Source organism: Gavialis gangeticus, unplaced genomic scaffold (genome assembly GCF_001723915.1).
Source record: "Gavialis gangeticus isolate Ggan-Ray unplaced genomic scaffold, GavGan_comp1, whole genome shotgun sequence".
Lineage (NCBI taxonomy): Eukaryota > Metazoa > Chordata > Crocodylia > Gavialidae > Gavialis > Gavialis gangeticus.
This window is the reverse complement of record NW_017728997.1, coordinates 52,934,465-52,950,929: the sequence shown is the minus strand read 5'-3', so window position 1 is coordinate 52,950,929 and position 16,465 is coordinate 52,934,465. Positions and strand designations below refer to the sequence as shown.

General features: G+C 45.6%; 1 protein-coding gene across 1 annotated transcript in view; it reads left to right on the top strand.

Moving 5' to 3' along the window:
* The window catches only part of STAB1 (stabilin 1), a 297,038-nt gene that overhangs the window by 258,057 nt on the left and 22,516 nt on the right, over nucleotides 1–16,465 (top strand). The window contains exons 58-62 of the mRNA XM_019505230.1: nucleotides 1,804–1,911; nucleotides 9,357–9,550; nucleotides 10,461–10,605; nucleotides 14,450–14,583; nucleotides 15,466–15,631. Of these exons, the coding sequence (XP_019360775.1) occupies nucleotides 1,804–1,911; nucleotides 9,357–9,550; nucleotides 10,461–10,605; nucleotides 14,450–14,583; nucleotides 15,466–15,631 (747 nt within the window). The remainder of the gene's footprint in view (nucleotides 1–1,803; nucleotides 1,912–9,356; nucleotides 9,551–10,460; nucleotides 10,606–14,449; nucleotides 14,584–15,465; nucleotides 15,632–16,465) is intronic.

Here is a 16,465-nt window from a genome sequence, read left to right as displayed (position 1 = left end):
TTGGTGACCTGGTCATAAAAGGTCACCAGGTTGGTCTGACAAGATCTGCCCCTAATGAACACAGACTATATCATAGTCTGGCTGGTAAGTCTGTTGTAAGTGAAGGGGTATGGGGGACGGGCAGATTGAGGTCCCTGTGGTGAGAGAGGGAGTGGGGCAGGGCAGGGGCAGGCACAGGCACTGCGCAGCTGGGCAGGGTGTGGGATAGAGCCGCATGTGGCTCACCTGGGGGGATTAGGGGGTGGCTCCCACCACTGCACACACCCCAGAAGGGCATGGGGGGGCATGTGCCCCAGATCTGCACATGGGGTGAGGGCAGGCTGCCGCTATGGGCTGGGGCTGGAGTGGTGCCAGGCTCTTCCTGGCAAGGGGTTTGGGCTGGGGATGCACTCAGGGTGGGTGGCAGTGGAACTGGGAGGGAGCTATTGGGTGGGGGCTGCAGCCACCCCAAAATATGGTGTAGCCCCCACTCCCAGCACCACTGCCACCAGTCCTGAGTGCAGCCCAGCCCAACCACCCACCAAAAAGAGCCTGGCACCATCCCAGTCCCAGTCTGCAGGAGCAGCCCACCTTTGCCCTGCATACATATCCAGGGGCACATGCCCCCCATGCTCTCCCAGGGTATCTGCATCAGTAGGAGCTCCCTCCCCCCCCCGTGACCCCTGGACAAGTTGCTCAGGGCTCCACCCCACCTGTGCAGCACCTGCCCCTGTCCCAGCTCCACTCCCTCCCTCACCGCAGGGGCCTCAATCTGACCCCCTCAGACCCCTTCCCTCACAACAGACTTTCCAGCCAGACCCAGCTGCTCTCCATGCTGCCGGACTGTGTTCCTGGCCACCTGCATGCTGTGTTGCGGCTATGTGCATGCACGGGGCATTTATCGTCTACATTATCAGCCACATCAGCCAAAAAAAGCCAACTGCTGATACAGTCAATTTTTCTTTTATCAGTGCAACTCTAGTAATTTTTTCTCATTCATTCTGCATACCCCCTATGACCTTTTTAAGTACCCCTAGGGGTACATGAACCCCCAGTTAACAACCACTGGTTTAAGCATTTGTTATTTTTGTAGCTAATTCTATGGAATTAAGATATTGGGGAAAGATTTGAGTGAAGTGAATGTGGAGTCTGAACAAACAGATTCTGAAGAGCTTATTCGTGCACAGAGAACTACAGGGGAGAAGGCTTTATCTCTATAAGTTGGGAATTCCTTGATCAATGAACCCAGATTTTCACCACTATCCCTTTCCTGAGCCCCAGTAATGCATGCTTAGATTGTCATGAGAATCACTGCGCATCTAGTTTTGAAAATGCTTTGAAAAACTGACTCTTAAACACAAAGTTCTTGGAGATCTAGACAGTGCCATAAAAGATATGACAAAGAAAGAAAACATGGTTAGAACAAATAATGAGGAACATATTGCAGATTAACCCTATAAATTCTACTACTCAGCAAAGAGAGACAGGATTAGACAGCGAAGGAGTGGAAGGTCCCAGTGAGGCAAAGTCTGAAGGAAATATCTTTGAGAAGGAAGAGGAAGATGTACTAAAAGAAAGGACATTGTTTCAGGGGTCAAAATCACCTTGACAGACGATATGAAAAAGGCAGTGGGATGAATGGACAGAGGGCGTAACAAGATGTGGGATATAACCAGAGTTTGAGGTAGGAAATGACAGGAGATATAATCAGGAACAGATCTTTGCAGAGTTTTCAAAGAGGGTTAAGCATATATTACAGTTGTTGGAATGTATTTGCCTTCAGAGTAAAAGCTCTACTGACTTTTGTGTTTGTTCTATATTTAGCTCTGATACCTGCGTGCTCCCCAGCTTGCCATCCCCAGGCTGTCTGCAAACTCAACAATGTCTGTGAATGCAGCCTACATTATGAAGGGGATGGAAGAACTTGCACAGGTATGGCTGAAACAGTAAACATATGACACAAGAGGATTCACTGGCTTCTGCCCTGACATGTTGGAGCTGGGTAGTCTCTAATTTTCTAACAAAAGTAAAAAGATTTCAGGTGGATTAAGACAAAATTGAGTTTAAAAAGACAAAGTTAAAAGTGGTAAATTATAACTCTGGGCTCCAGAGATCTGATCATCCTTGGGTATGTCTACATATGATGCTATGTCACATAGCAATGCGCTATGTCAACATAGCATCCACAGGGGTCTACATGTGACCAGCAACTACTTTAGCACTGTAGCAACGTGCTCCCCCATTATAGCACACCACTATGGTAAAGTAGCTCCTAAATGTGCAGCATGCACAGCTGTGCACCGTTAATCACGTAATCACTGTAAATCACATAAATCACAGTGCAGTAACAACAACATCATAGCGACACATGTAGACGTGCCCCTGGTATAAGAGGACAATTCTTTCTCCTTTGAGTAATTGTCCACATACACTTTCTCACTGGTGTCTGTCCTTTATGCCCTGAACTTCAGCCAGAGCAGTTTTTGCCTTAGTAGTATCCACAGAGTGTTTTGTTTGTGCCCCTGCACTGAGCGATAAAGGATGATTCAAGCTTCCAGCTCCACAGGTCCTCCCAACCTGCTTGGCTAGACAGAGAACATTCCTTCAGGGTTCCTGACGATCTTTGACACTCAGAAATAATCCAAAATTCTTGTTTAAAGTATTCATTCAGCTCATGATGTAATCAGGGGAGGCACCTTTACTCCAGATCTACTCAGTCTCTGGGCTTCAAGCTATGTCCCTCCTGTGATGGCCTTGAGATTGACCATAAAAGGTGTCTGTACTGCCTGGGGGAGACCCACATCCTTGACTGTTTTTTTATCTGTTGAACATTCAAGGTGCAGATGAGAAAGGGCAGGAAGAATAAGCTTCAGCTCTTTCTCCAGGATAAATCCTTTGGCTCTGCCTCAGATCCAGGGTCATAGAATCCATAGTCATGAGGTGGGAAGGGACCTCAAGAGTCGTCTAGTCCAACACCTGCACAAAGGCAGGCTGTGCTTATTCCCAGAAAAAAGCAATTAGCATCTTCTTGAAAAACCTTCTGTAAAAAAAGAGATTCCATAACTTCCTTAGGCAGCTTTTTCCATTATCCTTCTTTTCTGTTTTATTACTCTTCTTTTTACAAAGTTTTGTCGAAGATTTACTTGAAATTTGCTTTGCTGCAATTTAAACTCTCTGCTTCATGTCCTGTTGTCTGTGGCAAGAGAGAACACTTCTCCCTCTTCTCCATAGCAGCCTTTCAAATATTTGAAAATTGCTGTCATATCCCCACTTAATCTCCTTTTCTTCAAACTAAACATACAGAGTTCTCTCAACTTTCCCTTCCTTTGTTGGCATTCTGACTCCTTTATCAACTTCATTATTTACTTTTGGATCTTCTCCAGTTTCTCTACATCCCCAAAATGCAGAACTTCACACAGCTATAGCCTAGCCATCCTCAGCATAGCACCATAGTCCTCTAGCACTGGGAGCCATAGTGAAACAGTATCCTCAACACCAACAGTATCACCACCTATACACCCATGCTGATCCAGGTCTAAAAGCAGACAGCATGTCAGAAACAAGCCTAAGAAACTCTCATCATCATGGTCATCACAGTACTGAAAGAGGTGATCCCTTCAACTCAGGAAGAGTCTGCATGAGGAGGAAAAGACCTCTGAGACCTTTCAGCCTATATGGGTGACAGGAGAGGATCTTGAGGAACTATGACTTTAGCTCAGCACTTGGCCCCAAGATTTCTTGGCCCTGCGCGGTTTCTGTGGAAGCCCAGGGAGGCCCAGACCATGACGTAAACACTACCCAGCACTTAGAATACAGCTTAGAATATAGAAGTGAGGAAACACCTCCATGGAGCCACTCAGGGGTCATGATTTCTAAATCCCCAGTTAACCAAGGGTTTATGACATCGCCATACTTGTCTGCAAGGATTCAACTTAGACAGCGAATAAATGGCTCCATCCACACAGTACTCAGTGCCATTCTCCAGCAAAGTACTCCATATCTGTAACCATGAACTACTTCATGGACCTTTAATGGACCTCTCAGCCCTAAAAGGCTCTCTGCCACTGGACCCTACACTGATGGCTCTGGTGGTACCATCTCTATGCCATCTGGCATGGGTTTTCTTATCTTTAGAACAAGCTATGTCTTCCTAATCTGAAGGCCAGTCAAGATCCTCCTTAAACACTGGATTACCAGTTTCTCCAGGCACTACAAACTGTGGACAGTCACCGAGGCAATGGTGCCATGTAGACTGGCTAACAGACCCCAGTACCTCAAAGCAGTGGCCTACAGCAGTGGCCTACAATGGCTGTCCAGCTTCTAAGTGGATATGGACTACACCAGTGGGGGCCTCACAGGGCCACACCAACATAAGCCATGGGCCACACACTGCATAGCCCCCCACCCCCCATGGACCACATGCACAGGCCCACGCCAGCCCCCAGCCCCAGTCCCCAGCCCTGTCCCTGTCCCCCTCTCGGTCCCCATCCCCACCTCACCTTGGGGAGGAGCCACAGCCTGCCCTGCATGAGGAGTGAGGAGCTTACCTTCAGTAAGTGTCCCACGCCGGCCCTGGTGCCTCCGCCGCACTCCGCACCCAGCAACTTTCCAGGTGGGTGCACGGCCTTAGAAAGTTTGTGCGCGGCAAGATTTTTACTTGTGCGCAGTCGTGCACACACATAATTTATAGGGAATGCTACCTCCAACTCAGGCTGGACAAACCCCAACCTGCAGCTTCTCCCCCTCCCTAATCCCTCCCTCCCTTCCTGCAGACCATTTGCCTCCTGTATTCATTTCCCTTTTCCTTGAAGTTAGAGGCAGCATAGGACTCTGCAGTTAGAGGAACTGAGGATTAGGAAACATACATAATTCTTTCTCTTCTTGATACCAGAAGAAGTGGGGTGACAGCGTACTTTCTGAATACTACTAAGGCAAAAAAGTTTCTAGTCAAAGCACACAGCATCAGACAAACCCACCTGTGAGAATAAGTATGTGGGTAACACATCTCAAAGAATGACAGTTTCTGATATATACATGTGTTTTCTTCGGAGACGTCATAGTTGCAATTTGTTTGCCAACTGTTCTTTTTAATCATCCAAACACTTGTGGAATGACAGAGATTCTTTATATTTTAAATGGGATGATGTAATACATGCAGTCATTCATTCATTTAGACTGGTCAGCCACAGACAGGCATCACATTTGTGATGAGAAATATGAACAGTGAGCATACAGGTGTTCAAGTGGCTTTTCACAGAAAAACAAGGTGGTTCCCCAAAGAATAGCTCTTTCCAGCAGCAGCTTGTCAGCAATGCAACAGTTTCCAGCACCATGCATAATGCCTATCTAGTTACATGGCTTGCATGGGGCATGCCTTAGTTCTCCATCATCCCAAAAGGTCATGCTCCTCACACACGTGCATCCCTCACATGGTTCCAGGGGACTCTTTTTTGTCTCGTACAAAAACCTACTGCCCCACAGAGGCAGAGCTAGGCTTACAGATTGCCTTGTGATCTCACTGCTCTGAACTGCTCAGCCAATCTTTCTTTGTGGACAAAATAAAGTCCTTCCTGCTGAACAAACAGGGCCTCCTCCCAGACCCTACTGCCATGACAAAAATACCTATTTCTGCCAAGTCACTTCTGGCATTATCTCGAAGCCAGGCTACAAGAAGGGAAGGAAGCAGCTTTTGTCAGGTTTTGATCCAGGAACCATTTTGTGAGGTGAAGCATATATGCTAGCTGCTATGGAAACAGACAAGTCACTACAGAAAACAAGGGTAGCAAGCAGGGGGCTGTTTCTGCCTGATTGGAGCCCTGTGGGGCAGTTGTACATCTGGGAATTGTTGAGTGTGTCTACACATGCCATTGATGCACAGTGTTAGACCCCAACTGCACGCAGAGCCCAACAACTAGGGAGATGATGATCCAATTGCTCAGAGAGCAAACACCAGCACACATTCCTAGCAACAGCTTTATTCATAATGGAGACAGCTTCAGACTAGCTCCCAGAAAAACAGGGAGCCGCAGTGAACATTAGTTTTTTTCCATACGTATATACCTTGGTTTATACTTATTAACAGTTACCCCACCCTTGTCTCTCCTTTGTTCCACCCTTAGTCTGCCTCTGTTTACTGTTTGTTTCATTAACATGGAATTACTTATGCTTTTCACTTATTTACAAGTCTTTTTGCTATTTGCACATGCCTAAGACCTTGACTCCACTTCTTCGGTCACTGGGCAAACTTCAGCCAAAACCTGGAAGCTTCTGGAGGCCTTTTCACCATCACCATTCACCTTTTCGCATATGTTTATCTTGGATTCTGTTACCAGTTATGTGTTGTCTTTCACATTCCAGTCTGTTTTTCAGTCCCATATTGTACCATCTCCACATTCCTAAGACTTCACCTCATTCGCAGCACACAGACTTACATAGACTCACTTGAAAATGGTTGACACAGTTAAGATGGTTACTTAGCATAAGCAAATAAATGGCTTATCATAAGCATTCATAAGCAAAATCTGCTCTATCTCCTGATGATAGCCGGTGGTTTGCATCCTGTTTCTTTTGCACAGTGAGCTATATATCTTACAACACTACGACATCGTTAGGAAAATGCTTGCCTAAGCATCTTGCAATGTTACTTTTAATATATCATTCTGCCTTGTGGTTAGCAGCTTTGCTAGGCCACAGATTACAGCCTTTTATTCAGCTGCAAATTCAGTGCTCCCCAAGATCCAGATACTGTCACCCTAACACACAGCAATAAACTACAGAGCTTATTGCTCCCAGGAAGCTCCTGGGCATGTGATTTACACATGTGTCTGGACCACAGCACATTGATCTGGGTCACAGCAGCCCTGGCTAGCAGGTGGTCTAGGGCAGGGGTGGGCAAAGTATGGCCTGCAAGCTGGTTCCAGCCCACCAGGCCTTTCTATCCTGCTCACAGGGCCCCTAAAACATTTAGAAAATTCATATTTACCTGCCCCTGGCTGCCTGTCAAAGATGACAGGAGGCAGGGGCAATAGGACACAGGGGAAGCCACAGCAGGCTTATACAACAGCAAGGCCTACCTGCCCCTCCCCCTCTTCCCCCCCAGCTGGAAACTCCTGCCTAGCAGGGACTGGGGCTGTTCATGCCTCCCTGCGCTGAAGTGGGAAATTCAGGTAAGAGCACTGGGGCAGGGAGACAGGGAAGGACTGCAGGTGATTGTCCTAGTCCTCGGGGCTGGGCCAGCTCTTGCTGAGTCCCATGGTCCATGGTACATGCCACAAGCAGTGGTGAAGGAGCCACACTGCAGCCTAGCATAGCACAGGCTCTGGGTGGCTGCAGCAAGCACTGCCTGGTGACAGCAAGGCGAGGGGCGCTTTACTTCCATGCTTGAGCAACAGTTTGTCCTGCACTGACACTGCTCAGGCCAGATGGGCGAGCATGGGGCACACAGGGTCAGGGCTTCATGCGCTCATCCCTGCCTGTATCGTTGGGGCTGGGGTGGGGGGGACTGGGAGTGAGCAGGTACGCAAGAGCCAATAACAGCTGGACAAGAGCACAGGGCCTGTGCCAATGTCCCAGGGCCAGTGCTGGCAGGGCCCAGAGCAGGGCAGCAGGGGCTCTGTGGAGCCAGGGCAGCTCCCCTCTCTCCATGCTGGTGCAGTCCAGCCCAGTCCCATAGACCCCTGCCAGCCCACACCCTGCACTCCTGCCACCCTGTTCTGGGCCCCACTGGTGCTGGCCCTGGGACACCAGTGCAAGCCCTGCTCTTCTACACGCCTGCTTGTTTCCACTCCCCCCTCACCCCTGCCCCTGCTGTTGCTTTCCCTATTTTCCTGCCCACCTGCCAGCCACTCTGCACCATGTGGTTCCCATCCCCACATCCATACCCCCAATAACATACCCACATACATGCATCCCCACAAACCCCCATACCCACTCCCCCAAAGCTCCCCACAAACCCCACACCCAGCCACCCATTCCCCCCGACACCCCTGCACACCCTACACAATATATAGGTAAGACTGCATTTTGAGCTATTATGCAATCACTTCTACATATACAGCACAAATGCACACAAATCAGGACAAAAATATTTTAATTAAAATATATTATTATGAGTGTTTGATTTTTAGTATATAATTTGTTTTTTTCCCCCTAAAATGGCAAATTCTGTTCCCCAAAGGGGTACTTCTAGGGGTAAGGGGAGGGACTTGCCCACCCCTGGTCTAGGGGGTCAGCCTGCCAGCCCAGGGCTGCTGTGATCAGGCTCAGTGTGCTGTGGAGAGGCTGGCTGGGGCACAAGGGTGCTTCAGTATGCAGCTAGCCGGCAGGCAGCTCCTGCACTGAAGCACTCTTATGCCCATTAGCCAGGGCAGAATTTACGCATGCGCTGCTAAGCACAAGAAAACTCCACAGCAGTGTAGAATTTATTTGTTTTGTGTACACATGTAGACGCTAAGATGTTTATTAATAAGTCAGCTCTAGATGTGCCCAGTATGTTCTTGCTGTGGGGACTGTGTACTGTAATTTGTAAAGGCCATGGCTAAGGCAGAGGAGTGTCCCAGTAGTCCTGTCCCCCCACCTCCACCACAGTAGAGTGCTGGAGCCCTCCCCTTGCTCCCAGTCACCTGCAGGTTGAAGAGGCAAGGGAATAACAGTGCCAGCACCTGCTGGCTAGCAGAGACATCTCTCACATTGCCTCTCCCAATGGAGATTCTGAGACTATGCAGCCAAGGACTCAGTCATGTATGTGGAAATTTCTGGAGACGGGGGCCCTCACAAAGCATGCTGGGATTACAGCACACTGGCCCCCTTGCTGCTGAGTGCCAGCAGAACAGGCTCTTGCCCTGCCTTGAAGTGCTCCAGACAACCAAACATTTGAACACCTGCCTATGCACTTCCATGCTTTTGTAAAGCCACAAGTTCATCAGAAATTCTTAGCACCATGAATGTCTGTCCATGGCCTAAATTTCTCAAAATTGCCTAAGATAGTATGATCTTCAATTTCCTCTCTGCTTTAATTTACATTGTTTCAATTTTAAACTACAGTGAATGCCATTAATAAATAACACCAGGGACCTGTAAAAACTTTAGTACAATATGCCCTGCAGTTAACAGGTTCCAAATTTACTGTAAGATATTTATGTTGTACCACAGTAAATAGGTAGCCTTAATTACACCCGATGTTGTGATTTTTGTTATTATGTAATTACAGTTTAGGATTTTTTTTTTTTAAAAGAGAGAGAATTTGTGGAGAACCTAATGCATGCAGGACCCTTCTGAAGTCAAGCTTAAGATCTGATCCTGATTAATAATGGCTCCAGAATTTGGGCACTTATAAAGTACTTTAAATTAAAGGGCTAAAAATGTCTTTCTTGCCGTAGTCATTGACCAGTGCCAAGTTGACAATGGAGGATGCAGTGAGAATGCTAACTGCACTCAGATTGGAGTTGATGTCTCCTGCACTTGCTTACCTGACTACCAAGGAGATGGCTATGTCTGCAGCCCTATAGACAAATGTGCAGATGGCAGGAATGGCGGCTGCAGTGAGCATGCCTTGTGCATCAGTACAGGGCCAGTAAGTATATCATAAGCTTCAAAGAACTGCTGACTTGGCTGTGCACATTTGTAGGAAAATGCACAAGAAGTGCCAGCACAGTGCATTGCCAACAATTAATTGACACCCATGAACACAATTTCTAGTTGTTACTACCTAGCCTTTCAGCACCACCAGTTCTCCAGTGCTGCAGAGCACCACTCTCATGTCTCTGTGCACCGTAATTGGAAGGTTTGAGACATCTGACTCCCTATTAAAGGGAACAGCCTTTTTTGTCTGTGTCACATTTCGGCATAACATCAGGTGATCTCTGCTTATAGAAAACTGCATCTCCTAAGAGTGCAGGGAACACTGAAACAGTTACCTGAGTAATCTGTCCTGCTGGAAGAACCTCTTGTGTGATATGAGCTAATCCTGCTTCTGCCTCTGCAGCAGTGGACTCTGTCTTGCCAAAGAACCAGAGTTTTCCTCCATAGCGAAGGGAAGATTGAGAGATCTCATTAATGTATTGTAACCTCTGTGCCATGATTCTATTTCCAAACATGTAGCAGTAGTAGTGGTTTTAGCTTTTCTTGTTACTTGTGGGTCATGCACTGCACAGCTCAAATATTCAGGCTAGCCAACAGGGAATGAGAATGTCCCCTCACTGTGTAGGGCACTGTATTTGGAACATATTCCATTTGGTCACTTTTAAAATGGCTTATCCTGCTGCATCAATAAGTACAGAGATTATTGTACAGAAGTTACACTTCATTGGCTTTGTGAATTGTTCAGTCTCTGTGTCCTGTCACATTCAAGCCCAGCCCAGGAGCTCAGGGTAGTTGATAGTCCTTATTGCTGAACTAATCAGCATCCACTGGTGGAATACAAATTCACTGCACAAAATTAACCTTTAAACCAATCCTGATGCATGGGTTTCTTTGTGTTCTAGAATGCTTGCCGTTGTGAATGCAAAGCAGGTTATGTTGGGAATGGAATCCAGTGTCTGGAGGAAGCTGTCCCACCTGTAGACCGCTGCTTAGAGGAGAATGGAAACTGCCATCGTAATGCCATTTGCACTGACCTACACTTCCATGGTGCGAGTCCTTAATGAGGCAGCTCAAATGTATTCAAATGTCTCTGGGGAGGCCAGAGTAGTTCTGGGAGTATTCCTCAACGCAGAACAAGATTTGTTGGTTGGAGTGAGAGGAAAGGCAGGGGGGCTGTTTCTTGTTTCCATAGAGAAAAATCTGCCACCATCCTCTTTATAATCATCCTTCATGTATGAAGACTGTTATCAAATCCACCTTCAGAATCCTCTTCTCAAGACTAAATAATTCCAGTTCTTCTAAACTTTCCTTGTAAGTCATGCTTCCTAGAGTTCTTATCATTTTTGTTGGTCCTGATGGACTCTTTCCAATTTGACTACTTCTTTCATCAAATGTGATACCCAAATTTGGGCACATTACTCCAGCTGAGGTCTCACCATTGCTAAATCGAATGGAAGAGTCCCTTCCCCTGACACTCCTATTAGTACAACCCCATATGCTATTGCTTCTTTTTTCTTTCTTTTTTTTTTCTTTTTGCAGCAGCAAGAGCATGCTGTTGACTTATACTCAACTTGCAGCTCACTATAACCCCCAGATCCTTTTCTGCTGTACCACAGCTTAGCCTGTCATTCCCCAATTTGTATGTATGTAATTGATTCCTCCATCCCAAATGGAGTAAAATGGAGTACTTTGCACTTGTCCTTTCTGAATTTTATTTGATTAATTTTGGACCATTTTTCCAGGGTAATTTCTTGAATCCTAATCCTATCCTCCAAAGTAGCTGCAACTCCCTCCCAGCTTGATGTCTTCTACAAATATACTAAGCATGTCTCAGTCCTATCCTCCAAGTCCTTAATGAAGATATCAAATAGTACCAGACCCAGGACAAGACTAGTGGAGAACCTCACTTGAAACCTCTTCCAAATTAAATGTCAACCTATTGATGATTACACTTTGAGCATGATGATACAAACAGCCATGTATCTATCTTACAGCAGTTTTATCTAGACTGTTTATTTCCTTTGCTTATTAATGAGAACATCATCAGAGAACGTGTCAAAAGCCTTGCTAAAGTCAAGTTATATAACATCCACAACTGTCCCTCCATCCACAAAGCCTGTCACCTTATTGGAAAAAGAAATCAAGTCGGTTAAGCATGGCTTGCTCTTGATAAATCCAAAAAATCCCTTCATGATTGTGCCAGTGCCAGAGGCAGTGGAGTGTCTTTATGACCCAGGTTCCGCAAAAGAAACAACCCAAAATGCCCCGTTGTCTCTAGCACTGGAATCATCACAGAGGGATGCTAATTCTACCCTATTTCCATAAGCCACTTGAGCTCTAGCTACTTGAAGGACATCTCAGATTTCTTCAAGAAACTAGGCTCTGTTGACAAGCTTCCAGAAAAAGCCATCATGGATGGCACATCTCTGTACACCAACATCCCTCAGGAGGATGGATTATCAGCAATGGAGAACATTATACCTGATGATGGCATTGCTTCTGTTTCCATCACACTTGCCCACTTAGTCCTCACATGCAACTATTTCAGATTTGGAGACTCACTGTACTTACAAACAAACGGCACTTAACCACGGGCATATACATGCCCCCCAGTATGCCAATATATTTATGACAGATCTCGATGTCTGCTTTTTCTACAGCTGTTTTCTGATTCCCCTAATATACCTGTACATGAATGACATCAATAACATCTTCATTATGTGGACACATGAGAAGGAATCACTAGAAAAATTCTATCCTTCCATCAAACTGACCCTTGAGTAATCCACCCAGGAAAGGTGACTCCCCAGAGGAGTTTTCTATCTATTGACTTCTCTGTGAAATCCTATGTAATATGAACTTTCATTTCTACCCAGGAGAACTTTTACAATCTTTTCTCCAACACCTGATGAAGGGTGCTTGTGCCCAAAATCTTGCAATTAAAGATTTTATTTTTTGCAAAAATCTTCTTGGTCTAATAAAAGATATCATCTGTACTATGAGTCCTTAAGATTGCTGCTTCCACTCAGAAAATAAATTTCTTGAACAACACTGTGCCACATCACCAGCACATTGCATCCAAAACCAACCAACTACTACAACTACCTTCATGCCACCAGCTTTCTTCCCTTAGGAAGAAACCACTACATCCATTTTCTGTAGCCAAGTTCTACATTACAACCATAATAATCCCACTGACGGGGATGCATGGCCTAGGGATATGGACCAGGGCTTTCTACACTTACAATGCAATCTGAAAAACATAGCCAACTTACATCAACACAGCCAGACTCAGACCTCACTCCAACCTGCTACAGTACCAACCCCACAATAAGGACAACAGAATCCCCCTGGTCATCACCTGGAGACCTCAGCTTGGACAACTTGGATAAATTATTAATACCCTTCAGGCCCACTTGGAAAATCATGATTATCTTAAGGTAGACTTGTGGGGACCAGCTTGTCCTGGTTTACATACATCGCTCTAACCTTAAATGACATTTTTATAGCAGCAGACTACCTAACTCCAACTCTCATTAAACTACCAGGCCTTGCTGCAGACCCAGATGTCAGCTGTGCCCCCTCATCAACACAGAGCACATAATCTCCGGAAAAAACATGAAATATTATCCAAGGTTCCTTCATCTGCTCTTCTACCAGTGTCATCACCTTCTTACAGCGCCCTTCTGCTTTCTGTGTTGGCCAACAAGGGCAATCCCTATGTAAAAAAATGAATGGCTGTTGATTTGACATCAATTACAGAAAGACACAAAAGTCTCAAGCAGAATATTTTAACCTCTCTGGACATTCTGTTGCTGACGTGAAAGCAGTGCAGCACATAGGCTGCTGTTCTGCTAACAGTTGTTCTTAAATAGGAAAAAAAAAACCAAACTCCAACTTGAATAAGACATTCTAGAATAAAAAATCATCCACGTACTGGATTATATTAATCATCGTCTCAACAGACTATGGGTTCTTACCCGATTACCTGGATTAACTTCTAATGCCAGCTGTTTACTCCTATATTTCTCAATGTGTTGTGCTTGTCTGCAAGCAGGTATTCCCCGCTTGCAGATACGCATCCTGTGCAGCACCAAAGGAATCTCTCTGCAGGGGATTTCCTGGGGCACATTTGCAAGTGTGGAGTGGGAGGTGAGGGGACAGAATATCTCATAATAGGGTCCCCCTTCTGTGTTTGCAGCTTATGCTCTGCACTGCTTTCAGGAATTTATGCTGGCAACCCTTGGAAGAGATTTTTAGGAGAAACCCAGTACTCCAGAAAGTGGGGGTGTTGATTCATCACATGGCACTTTTCCCTCTGAGTCTGTACAAAGGCAGAGAACCCACATGGAGCAAAATGACTTCCATTGTCCACCTGAGATATGGTTGGGTTTCAGTGACTAATGTTTATAATGGCGTATTTGTATATTTACATTCATATTGGTCTATTTGCACTGGTATTTGTATATATCTGATAACGTTTCAGAGATGGGCTAAATATATAAGGTCAGATTCACTGGGAGGTTCTGGCTAATTTGTACTGCTAGTGTGGTGCCTAGAAGCTGGAGATAACTGGTGAAATTAAATAGTACCCTATACGTGTGAGAAATACTCACACATACCTCTGTCTGTATAACTATAAAACCTTGTTAGGAGTCTTCTAAGTGAAAGGCATAATATATTCTTATGTTGGAGCAGTTGCTGTGGAAATATTTCAGATTATCAGGAATAAGCAGAGTTAGACATGTGCAGATTATAAAATATGCCAGCAGTTACCTGGCCCCTTAAAAGTACACACCTAGTTGCTTTGGAAGTCAGATCACAGAGCCCTATTCTAGCCAGGCCTTGAACCTGTGTTCCTGGAGATCATGCTGGCCCCAATGTTTTCCAGATAAAACAGCTGGTGTGTTCCATCTCCAGTCACCTAGAGGAAAATATAAATTCACCTACAGGGATGCTCAGGTTGCCTGTGCAGCAGAAGGTGCTTCCTTGGCAACTCTTCAGGACCTCTCAGCAGCACAGCAGGTATTGATAAAGTTGTTGCTCAGCTCATAAAAATGATTCTGTTCTTATTGTATCAGTGTACCAGGAAGTTTGGTCTGGGGCTGTCACAGCAGCTTGAAAAGCAGGGTAGGCCAGACAAGTGTTTTTTATAACAGGTTGTGAGAACATCTGTTACAGCAAGAGAGCACTCTAATCATCCCCATTCTGCTGGCTAGCTTCTTAGTTAGGGTCATTATACTTAAAGGGGTATCAGACCTTGGGGGTGTCAAGATCCTGAAGCCAGCGACAAGCTGCTGTGTTTGAGACTGTTACAGTTCATAATATCATGCTTTGAGGGGGATCCTGTCAAGACTAAAGAGTGGATAAATGCCATGCATGTGAGCTAGCAGTGTGAAGTTTTCTGTTTTGCTTAAGTCAGGGGTATTACAGCATTGGTAGCAGTGGTGGCAGCATAGCACCTAAAGCCAGTGATGGTGAAGGCAGAAGATCATGTGGCAGCAGTGGAGCATGCCACAGTGGCAGCTCCAGCCCCTGCCACATGCCCTGTGCTGGAACCAGAGCTGTATCTGCCACCATGGTGCAGGGCATGCAGTGGCAGCAGTTCCAGCTTTGGCATGGGGCACAAGTTGAGGACTAGCTATTGCCACATGTTCTGCTGCTGCTGCTTGTTTGTATCCTGTGCTGGATCTGGTCTGCAAGGAATCCTGTAGTCGGGATCTGGCCTGGGACACAAGGTAAGTTTGACACCCGTGGCATAAGTAGAACTACATTCTGTAGGTTAGACAGGGGAGAGCAGTGTGTGGATTCAAATGTAGGAGTTTCTCAAGTCAATCTTTGTCCATATATATGTGTATAAAACCAGGGAAATCCTGTACCTTGGCAAACATGTTTTTCCTTTTGCAGATGAGTTTCCACCTCTGCTTGGTGGGTTGGCTTGATAATGGGACAGCAGGGTATCCAACTGCATACCCAAACCCTAACTGTGGCTCCAATCATGTTGGGATTGTGAACTATGGTTTCCAAAGTGATTTGAATAAAGGTTGGGATGCTTTCTGCTACAGAGCTAAAGGTAAGAGAATACTTACTACTCTCTCCATTGGAATCTGAATTAAGAGATTTAAGGGGTGCGCTTACACAAGTTGGCATCTCAAAGTCACATGTTATATTAAGAATTTATTTTCTTTTGATACATCTCTCTCTCATGAAAAAGTATGCTCTGTATTTGCAATAAGTTAGCATATTTACTTGAATACAAGACCAGGCTTTTCCCCCCAATTGGCAAAGAGAAAAAAAGCCCCTCATCCTATAGTTGCGTATAAAGAAGTCTCAGTAAATACATTATCTATCATTAAACTGCTGCCAAAAGTGGCCTGTGCTCAGCAATAGAAACAAACTATTAAGTTGATTAAATGCAGCCAACGCTGAGCATGACCATAAAACATATGGCCCACATTGGGTAAATATGCTGATGGGAACCTTTTTTTTTAGTGGCTTTTAAAAAGAAATTGGGCAATTGCACCCCCAAGAGGGAACAGGCATCAAGGCTGGAGGTATAGCAATACGAGGCTGGCACTCAGAGAGATGGGAGCAAAACTCCAACACCTCCCCTGGTGCCAAAAATGCTGTTTTGGGGGGTTTGGGTTTTTTTTAATTTATGTCAGGCCAAATTAGCCCTGAATTCTATCAACTGAACAGAGCTCATTCATTCAAGTCTGTATGATGTATCCTACCTCCCAGACTCTTCAGCCTGGGGGTTCAGATACCCTAAATCCATGGCAGGCATCCAATGTGCAAGACCCAAGGCTGGAGTTCAGAAGCTATCTATGCATGCCCATAGCCAAAAGGATGAACAAGCAAGCTAGAGGAAGAGAATGAGAGTAATCCCCCCTTCACCATAAATTGT